The sequence below is a fragment of the Perognathus longimembris genome, chromosome 11 (assembly GCF_023159225.1).
Source record: "Perognathus longimembris pacificus isolate PPM17 chromosome 11, ASM2315922v1, whole genome shotgun sequence".
Classification (NCBI taxonomy): Eukaryota; Metazoa; Chordata; class Mammalia; order Rodentia; family Heteromyidae; genus Perognathus; species Perognathus longimembris.
The window spans coordinates 36,603,612-36,614,010 of NC_063171.1; the positions used below are offsets into that span (position 1 = coordinate 36,603,612).

Genomic DNA, 10,399 nt, shown 5'->3' on the forward strand with positions numbered 1-10,399 from the left:
GGCCGCCCCTGGCTTCTGGTCCAGTTGCCTTGCCCCGACCATGGGCAGGAGAAGCTAGAACTGAAGCTAGCCCGGATCTGGGGGTCTGAAATTTTGTACATAGGGATAAAGAAGCAGCAGCCTGAGAGAGAAAGCTAGACATCAACTCTACTGTGACCACTCAAACAAGCAACTCTGACCTTGGAAGGGACCCATGGCAAAGGCCCTCCGGGGTGGCGGGGTCAGTACTAAAAAGTGGCCTTCAGGACCGGCCGGTGGCGGGGAGGTGGCACGGGGCCGGGCCTTTGGGATGAGATGGAGAGCAGCGAGAAGGGGAGCGCGCAGGGCGCAGGGCGGGAGGCCCCCCGCCCACCCCTGACCCAGCCCCTGCAGTCAGACATCCAGCACATGGTTCAGGTAGGAGATGTAGCAGATGGCGAGGCGCAGGATCTCGATCTTGGAGAGCTTCTTGTCGGGGGGCAGCGTGGGCAGCAGCTTGCGCAGCTCGGCGAAGGCCAGGTTGAAGGCTTCCACGCGGATGCGCTCCCGCGTGGCGTGCGCCGTGCGGTACTTGGCGGTGGCGCGGCGCCGGCGCCGGCGCTCCTCGCGGCTCAGGTGCTGCAGGTCTTTCCGGCCGGTCTCTCCCAGCTCGGAACCCCGAGCCTGGCCCCCTCCGGGACCCCCGGACCCAGCCCCATCGGGGCCCGCCCCGCCCCCACAGTCGCTGAAGCCGGACTCCGTCTCCGAGTGTGTGGGAGGCAGGTCCAGCTCCACGGTGTCTGAGTTGAGCATCATGATGGAAGCCCCCTGCCCGGTGAAAGCCGAACCCCCTCCCCGCCCCTCCCGATGGGGGCTTGAAAGCGGGCTGTGGGAGGGGCAGGAAGGGCCTGGGGTGGTGGGGTCTGCCACTGAGCTCTGGAAATCAAGAGAGCTGCTTCAGGGTTCCATGGTCAGGGCACCAACCTGAAGCCTGGAAAAGAGAAAGCAAAGTGACAGGGATGGAGGGAGGAGTGGGCAGCTTGGGAGTTGGGGAAGTGGGCTGGGAGGAATGGGGACCTGGGAGTGAGAGAGAAGAGCTGAAATAGAGGGGTGGGGCGTGGGGCAGGAGGCTGGTCGGTCGGTGGATACAGTGGAAAGCAGTGAGGGCGGGAGGGAGTATGAAGAAGGAAAGATAATCCCGAAAGTAACCGGGAAGGAAAGGGAGAGATGATGCAAAGGACACACCAGACTGGCTGGCCCTGGGCAAGAGGACTGACGATGGAAAAACTACTCAAGACTTAGAAGAAGGCAGGCAGAACCTCTTCAGGACGTCAGACCTGGAGACTATTTCTTGGCTATAATACCAAAAGCATAAACAACAAAAGAAAAAGAATGCAAGGGAGACTACATCAAACTTACTTCAGTGTATGAGTGGAGGCAATTAATAGAGTGAAAAGGCAACTTTTGCACTGAGAAAATCCTTGCAATCATATATTGGATAAGCAGTTTAATACCCAGAATATATAAAGCGGTCCTTCAATTCAACAATAAAAATATCAAATAACCTAAATTTTGAAAATGAGCAAAGAATAGACATTTCTCCAAAGATTGATATACAGATGGCCAATAAGCCTGGCTGAAGCCAATCGCTGTAATCCTAGCTACTCAAGCAGACTGAGATCTGAGAATTGTGGTTCTAAACCAGCCTGGGCAGGAAAGTCCATGAGACTTTTATCTCTAGATAGCCATCAAAAAGCTGAAAGTAGAACTGTGGTCTTGAGGGGGGGAAAAAACAGCTCAGGAACAGCGCTCAGGCTCTGATTCAAGTCCCAGGACCACCACAATACATACATACATACATACATACATACATACATACATACTTAAATAAGCTGAACACCACTAATCATTAAAAATCAAAATCACATGTGCTATCACCTCACATCCATCATAAAAAAATCAAAATAAAATCAGTACTGGTTAGGACACAAACAGCATGGAGAGATAGGAAAAGTTATACCCTGTTGGTGCGACTGCTAAGGAAAACAATATGGATGTTAGTAAAATAATGAAATAAAAATGGAACTACCATATAACCTAGTGCTCCCATCTCTGGATATGGGTCTAAGCAAATAAAGCAGGATCTCATAGGGATATCTGCACACCCATGTTCACAACAGCACCATTCACAATATCCAAAAGGTGCAAGCTACTCAAATGTTTATTCATATGCTACAAAACAGACTGAACCTTGAAGACACTGGGCTTAATGAAGTAAGCCAGTCACAAAGGGCAAATGCTTTGATGCCCACCTAGGTAAGATACTTAAGTAGTCTAATTCATAGAAACTGAAACTAGGTTGGTGGTTTCCAGGGACTGGAAGGAAGGAGCAAAAGAGGAGTTCTTGTTTAATAAGTATAGAATTTCACATTGGCAAGACGGAAAAGTTCTGGAGGTGTGTTTTACAACAACTCAAATAGGCATAACACTATTGAGCTGTGCATTTTAAATGGCTACAACAGTAGATACTGTTATACCTTTTTTCTCTCTTTTTTTGCCATACAATAAATAATTACAGGGGGAAAAGTCGAGCAAGACTGGATGACAGCTCCAAGAGAGGCCTTTCTCAGTTGTGAGAGGAGAACTTTAAGCCTTGGCCTCGGGATCATCTCTCTCTGTCAGGGCCCTCTGCATCCTTGTTTCTTGGGGGTGGGGTGGCTAAACACACAGATTGGCCATTGTAAACTGGACGTATGGAGCTCAGTACAGCTGTCCTAGCTCAGTCCTTCCCAGCCTCCCAACAAGACCACTGTAAATGTTTGGTTCCACCATCCTGTCCATTAGAACCAAGGAAAGGCATCTCCTCACCACAATTCCTCAGTCCAGGACCACCTGATCTTCCATCTCTGTCCTTAAAACTTTCATTCCTTGCTATTCCTTGGCCCTTTTGTAGATTGTGGAAGGAATACTGAGAAGAGGTAACAATCAGCCTTCTACCCTTGAACTTGCTCATAGTCTAAGGTGGTTCAGATGTGGCTTGCTAAAGAAGGCATAGTAGCTCCTTGGGGTTATCCCTATGGAGCTTAGCTAAGGTTTGTTTGTCCCAGGACCACAGAGATGAGGTCAGGGAAGCAGAACCTGGCCTTGGAAAGGCTATGGAAAGGGTTTTCCTTGGGAGGAGTGTTGGAGAAAACACCAGGCGATCCACCATGAGTTCAGCCTTACATTATAGTCAGAAACAGAAGCACTGAGGCTCCTTAACAGTCACCACCTCCCTTTCCTCCCCAGCCTTAGCTTTCTTGCCTGACATCTCATAGGAGCCAGGACCCCCCACCCCACCCCAAGTATTGCCTTACCTTACTATACACAAGACAGTTTCAAGTCAAGTAAACAGTTTCTAAGCTCTAGAGGGAATGCAAGGTCATCAGCATCTGATGATGGGAAAAAGAAGTACACATACAGGGCTACAGGCATGGCTCAAATAAACAGTAGAGCTTTTGCCTGTGAACACAAGGCCCTCAGTTCAATGTGTCATATGGCAAAAGAAAAACAAAGTCATAGGCAAATAACCAAGATGAAAAACTGAAGGTGGGAAAGTGGTTGATGCTGAAAGAAAGGGCATTCTCCAGATTTGGGGATCAAATTAACAAAATAGCATGACAGTAATATGGGCTAGTTATCTTCCCGCTCATGGTTAGTTCCCCAACCTCCTACCCCCAAGCTTATGTTGAAACCAGTTCAGCTGTGGGGTTCCCAGTACATCAATCACAGCAATTCTCTTGTTCCTCCTTTTCCCCATCCCCTGGCCACACCCTCTCTTCCCTTCTCTGTGCTCTCCATGAGCTCCCCATCTTCAGTCTTGGTTGGCAGCAGCTTCTAGTTTCCCAGCAAGTCCTCACCCCCAATCCACTTCTGTTCTGAAAGTTCCAGACACTAAAACTCTAATTGCAGGGGAGTAGCAATTACAAATCTCCAGGTTAGGAATGACCATTCTACCTCCACCAACTGCGGCCTGACACAAAGAGAAGTGAGGCAGAGGAAAAGGCAGAGATGGAGAGAGACACAGCACACAAGAGAGAAGTCGAGGGAGACTCTGGGAAAGGGGGGCTTAAGCTGAGATGGGGAGGGACACACCCACTCCTCCCCAGCCCACAGTTCCCCCCTTTACCTAGGAGGACCCTGTCAAGGGATCCAAGCCGGCAGGGCAGGGGGCAATGTCCAGAGCCCCAGTCTCCTCTGGCTGCTTAGGGCTCATCCGTCTGCAAAGTTAGTGATCAGCTTTCTAGAGCTCTCGGGGGCTTCTTGGCGCTACTGCAGAAGCTTCAGAATTGATGAGAGGGATACACATGGTGGAAAAATAGGGCCCAGGTGGAGAGGGTGGGCTTGGCCAGGTACTTAGGGCCACACACACACACACGGACACACACACACTCACACACTCACAGACACAACACACACCTGAGTGGGCCCAGCCCTCTGTATATATATGAAGTTACACACACACCCCCAGCTCTCCATTGGCTGGCCCAGGCACCCCCCCCTCATCAATATTAAATAGCCAGGCCAGGCAGCCATTGGCAGAGGGATCTGGGAACCCCCCCCCCCCGGGGGAGAACTGGGAGTGGGGGCTGGCCCTGGGGGGGGGGGACAGGGAGTGGGGGAGCAGGGACATCTGTTCTCCATGCATATTTCATAAGCAAGAAATGGAGAGCTGGGGAAGGGGTGGGGCTGGGGCGAGAGCCAGGGCAGGACCACAGATGAACCCCCTCAGCCTCCCACACCAGAAGGCGGCAGAGCAGAGACTCCCGACAAACTACATACAAGTGTCATAGACCCATTCTGATCCCTCGCACAATTTTAACAGCCCTTTTCCCTCGTGTCTTCCTTTCCTTGGGAAGAAGGCTTTCCATAATACTCACAGGGAAACTGCAAAAGAACAAGTGACCAGTATGAAAGCAAGAAGAGGGGCCAGAGCTCTCACCCTCACTAAGCTCTCATCCTTCATAAAGCTGTATTCCCTATTTGCCAGGCTACCTCTGGCTACTGTTCACTGCACCCCTGCCCCAATCATCATTCTATAATTTAATCACCCCTCCACCTTCTTATCCAGCCACCATTCTCCTATCTGTTTTAACCAGGCCAGGAGCAGGGTCAGATTCTCCACACAGACACATGAGGAGCTTTTCTAGTTTAGCCAGCCCAACTTGACCTAGTGGAAACTAGGGACTCTTAGGAGGAAAATTGGTAAGGAGGACTCAGGGAAGGGAGGGAGGAGTGGAAGGACAGAGGGAGGGGAGAACAGGGTAACTCAGGCAGGCTTGTAGTGTGTGAGGCATCGAATGAGCAACAAGAAAAGTAGATACAAAATGATGTGCAAATGAGCACTGATTAAGTTCACATCAATAGCTCAGCCATCTCCAGCATGGGGGGGGGAGGAGATTCTGAGTAGCAGGAGCAAGGAGGGGGGCACAGGGCCAAGGGAAGCCCTCAGAGGCAGCGGGCTGTGTTTCAGCATGGACGTTTCTCTCCCAACTCAGCTGTTGCATGTCTTCATTGAAGTTCTGTGAATATCCATAATGGACCATGACTTAGAGGCTGTGTGGCTCAGTGGAAAAGGCTCTGTCTGTGGTGTGATCTTGGATAAGTAACAACCTCTTGAGCCTCAATATCTTATTCTGTAAAGTGGGGCTAATTATAGTGGCTTCTTAGGTTGCTATGGAGATCTAGTGTCATTATGTAGTGAGATTAGACCTCAGTAGGAACACAGCCCATCTTCAGGCTGTGGGAAGGATTTGCTACTTCCCCATGTCTGATGAACCTTTTCTGGATTTTCTCCAGGGTGAGGAATTCCCTAAGGGGAGTCCCATAATTCTCCCCCAAGCTCCCTTTTCTCTCCCTGCCCCCAGGCCTGGGAGGTGCCAACTCCCACCTGGGCAGGCCCAGACAGGTGCCCAGGCGCCAGCAGATGGGCTGAGCTGGAGGGGAAAGGAGGCTTGAGGAGGGGGGCTGGGGGGGTTGGGGATCAGGTGGCATCTCAGTTCTTGCATCATCATTGCCATGGTGCTGATTAAAAACCAATCTCCACCTAATGAGCCCCCAGCAACAACAATTCTACCTCCCCCACCCTCCTGCCCTTCAACCCATCCAAGAAATTGGGAGATGGAGAGACTCAGGAGAGAGTGCCATAGAGGAGACAGGGAAACAGAAAGAATGGGAGATGAAGAGATGGGGAAGCAGAGAGCAACGATGGGGGTGACAGAGGGGAGAGTGTGACACTGAGACCCAGGGAATGGCGGGGGGGGGGTGGGGGGGGAGGAGGTGAAGATGAGGAAGCAGTCATTGGGTAGCAGACATGGGAAAATGGGAAGTTGCAGTCAGGGAGACAGAGACACATGGGGAAACAGACAAAAAATAAATACATAAATAAAAGGTATGGTGAAGCAAAACTAGTGGGTGGCCATGTCTTTGCAAAAGGCTCAGAGGTATAAGAGGGTGTGGCTGGAGGCAGGGGAGATAAAGACAGACAGGGAGAGAGAGCAGAAAAGAGGAGACTGTTGGGGAGAACTAGATGTAAACTGATAGAAGTGGGGAGAAGTTGTGAGACTCAGAAAGAATGAGGAGAGGCAAGGTGGGGAGATGTGATAAATAGAAGGATGGAGATGAGGGACTATTGTTTCTAAAAAGGAAAGCTCAGATCTTGAAGGGTAAGATGTTGGGTGGGGGTGGGTGGGAAGGAACAGAACCTAAGGAGACCTTGAAGCAGAAAGGGACTGTGTGGAGTGACAGGGAGTGAGAGGAATGAGCTAAACCCTTGATGCCAGCTTCCCTCCTTGCAGGCTGTTTAGCTCAGATACTTCAGCCCTGCAGCAACCTTCAGTGCTTGAAGCACCCAACATAAGCTGTCCCCAGTGCAAAGGGAGAGCAACAATGTGCTCTGGGGACCACTTCCTCCACCTCTGCATCTGTTATCCAAGGATCTTGGACTCTAGGGTCCTTGCCCAGGCTTTACTAAGGGATTCAGTTTTTGCCCCTTAGGACAGTAACCCACAAATAAACATCCTACTTATGTGATAAAGAGGAGCTAAAAGCATGGAACAGAGGAGGAAAAAAAATACCAACCCAAAACTCTATACTGAACCTGGGCTCAGTTAGATATTGTCCAAGTCCTGATGACCTTGGACAAGTCACTTCACCTTGACTGAGTCTTTTTGCCATCTGTGAAATAGGATAATGGTACCTTCCCCATAGGGCTGCTGTGACATCCAAGTGAAATAAGGTGTGGGAAAATGCTGGCTAAACTACAAAGTGCTTATCCTGACCCCCCACACCACCCCCACGCCACTTTTGGGTGATGATTCAAAGGCGGCAAGAAGTTCCCGATGCACAAGAATCTGAAGCATGGTTGAGGAAGCTGCGGTCCAGCTTTGAGTTTAGCACAGGCTACTATAACCCCAACTCCCAAGGGGCAAGCAGAGCCCTGGGAGCCAGGGGATGGGGGAGGACAAGAAGAGCAGGGCCCAGAGAAGGGGAGGGTAATTATATCGTCATGGTTTCTTGTTACTATTTTACATTTCATAGGCACTCACTTTTTCAGATTGGATTCCCAAATCTCTTTCTAGCCACAGGAAGCCTGTGAGGTAGATTGCAGGGAGGTGGGGGAGTAGGGAAGACACAGCGGTGAGGGCCCAGTCCTTGAGGGTGGGGGAGGGCCTGGAGGAGCTGGGAAGTAGTGGGTTTGGCAGGAGAGGGGTGACATATGTGGGGAGCCCTGGGGACCCAACCAGGCAAGCGGCTGGCAGACAGAGCAGACAGTGTTAACCCTTGCTGTGCCACACTGCCTGACCCTTCCAGGGAGGAGTCGTTGTGGCCAGGGTAGTATTTTCTAAAACATTGGCAAGGTTTGGGGTCATGGGACCAAGGTAAGCAGTAGAGCTTGGGCAGCAGCTGTTGTGTTTCTGAGAAGTGGCAGCAACATCTTGGCACATCTTCATCAAGGAGTTTCTCTCCTTCTCCGTTTCCACATGGTCTCTGTCAGTCTGTCTTCCTCTGTCTCCACTTTTCTGCCTCTAGAAGGTGACAGCGGGTCTCCACTCTAGCTAACCACACAATCTGTCACTCTCTTTGCTGCCAGCCTGGCTGGAAGCCCCCCTTCCCAGAACCCAGCCCCTGAGCCCTCTGCCCCTGGCCCCCTAGGCCTTATAGCCTTTGTCTCCTAAGGCTGCCTCTCCTTTCTTCTTCCTCTCCACTCACCTCTCCTTAGCTCAGAGCCTATCTCCAATCTCATTACAGCCTCAGCCTCCAACCACTATACCACCCCCGCCCCCAGCCTCTTCTCTTCCCTCCCCCATCCATCTGTCTTCCCCGAAGCTCTCCTCTTTGTGTCCACCCATCTGTCACCACCAGCACTGGGCCTACTCCCCTCCTGGCCACACCCGCCTGGCCTTTCTCCCCTCCTGCTCAGTTCCCTCTCCCCTTTCTCCTCTTTTAGCCCTACTAGGAATCCTACATCCTCATCTCTTTTTCACAAGCTTGATTTGTCTGGATATTCGCTCACTTCAGTTTTCTCTCGTTTCTCCAACCCCATCTCAGTTATGAGTTGAGGGAGAGTGGGTCCTAGCCCCCAGCCCCCAAGAACCACCCAGCCAATGGAGGATGGCAATGTTTGCTCACAGTTGCATCATCTTGGGTCCATGGCTTCTCCTCAGGCCCCCTTAGATGACCCTTTGCTCCTGCTCCAGGTTTCCCTGCTTGGGCTCAGGGGCTGCTGCTGTCCTTCCACACTTCTGGAGTGTAGAGCTCCCCTAACTTCTGATTTCAAATTCAGGAAGGAATACATACATATCTATCCTGAGACCCATTGGGACTCTGACCTTCTAAGGGCCTTCTGCTTCCCCAGCTCAACTCCAGCCACCCTGCCAAAGCTTCTATTTGGAGAATGAGATATTGAGTGACATACTCTCTTTTAAATCCTGTTAGTCCACAATTCCCAAAATCCATACTATTCCTGAACTGGGGAACAATGGCATCCCTCAGGGGTCTCTCCCTGGAGTTGACCTGTAGTGCTACATTTGAGAATTCATTAACTTGATCAGTCTTTCAAATGGCCCTTGCCCTGAGGAGTTTAGGGGAGAAAGAGAGTTGGCTACATCTCCAGCTGTCCTTCCCAGAGCCAGACTGACAAGAGCCTGGGTGAACAGCATAGAGCAGCTCCTTATTTACACCCACACTTTATAGATGAGAACACAGGGACCCAGTGAAGGGAAATGCCCTTCTCAAGGTCACACAGCATGTGAGGCAGACCAGAAAATCTGGTCCTGAACTTTGCCCACAAATTTGAGGCTCCTTCTTACTGGCCCACTGCCTGAAGCAAATCAAATCCTATTTTCTCTGAGCTTGGAGAACCTGTTTAGGCTACTGATCTTACATGGAGCATCCTAGCCTTGCCTATTTGTCTTCTGCCAGGTAACTTCCTGCCATCTAGATTCTGGATCTGGAGACTCAAAGGAAAAGCTCTGTTATCTCTTAGCCTTTTATGACGCCAGTACAGAGTGCTTTGCCTGTAGCCATGCTCAATAAATGTTTATTACTATTGTGGCTGTCTGTAGATATAAAGCATGTTCTAGTCCCAGCTCTGTCTCTAATTTGCTGTAACACAGAGCAAGTCATATCACTCCTCTGGGCTGGTTTTCCCCATCTATCCAAATGAGTTAAAATGTGGGACATGATGACTCATGTCAGTAAACTAGTTCTTTAGAGGCTGAGGCAGGATCATGAGTTCTGAGACCCTGTAGAGGCTGAGGCAGGATCATGAGTTCTGAGACCCTGTAGAGGCTGAGGCAGGATCATGAGTTCTGAGACCCTGTCTCAAAAAGAGAAAAAAAAAAATAGCCCATATACATAACTTCTAAGATGGTATCATACATTCCTTTGAAGAAACAAAGCTCTTCTGAGTGAATACTAACCACTAGATTAAAAAAAAAATCTCCCAGGCTGTGCCTTTGGGAGTAGTGACCCAGATGTTGGAAAAACAGTAAACCCCTTATTCAAACAGGCCAGGGAGATTCCAGGCAGAATTGAGAAGCCAGGTGTTACAACAGGTAGACTGGGTCCTGGGGTAAATGTCCTGCATGGGTTGAAAAGGAATGGTGTTAAGTAGCAAAGGGCAGTAGTGGAAAGGGGAACTCTTAGGGAGGGAAAAGAGCCTGGGAAATAATGTATTTCAGAAGGCACAGGGTGAACAAGGCCTACATTAGTGAGGAGTGGAAAGTGAACTGATAAGCATGTAGCCCCTACATACTGAGGGGCTAGCCCCTCAGTCTTCAGCAGAGATACCTGGTGAGGGGCCAGTCCCGTGGATCTGCAGAGGGAGTGCTGGGGAGCCTCAGTGGGTTATCTGGGTGGCTTTGTGCCACCCTAGACCTTGGCCTCTCTAAGAGCCATG

At 50.4% G+C, this 10,399-nt stretch overlaps 1 protein-coding gene across 1 annotated transcript; it reads right to left on the reverse strand.

Annotated features, from left to right (window-relative positions):
- Positions 1-372: 372 nt before the first annotated feature.
- On the reverse strand, positions 373-774 carry Nhlh1 (nescient helix-loop-helix 1). Its single transcript, XM_048357899.1, has one exon. The coding sequence runs from the start codon at positions 772-774 to the stop codon at positions 373-375; it is 402 nt and encodes a 133-aa protein (XP_048213856.1).
- Positions 775-10,399: the final 9,625 nt, after the last annotated feature.

What these genes read in the sequence shown, in the direction of transcription:
- Nhlh1 (XM_048357899.1), bottom strand. Translation starts at nt 774, where the DNA reads ATGATGCTCAACTCAGACACCGTGGAGCTGGACCTGCCTCCCACACAC.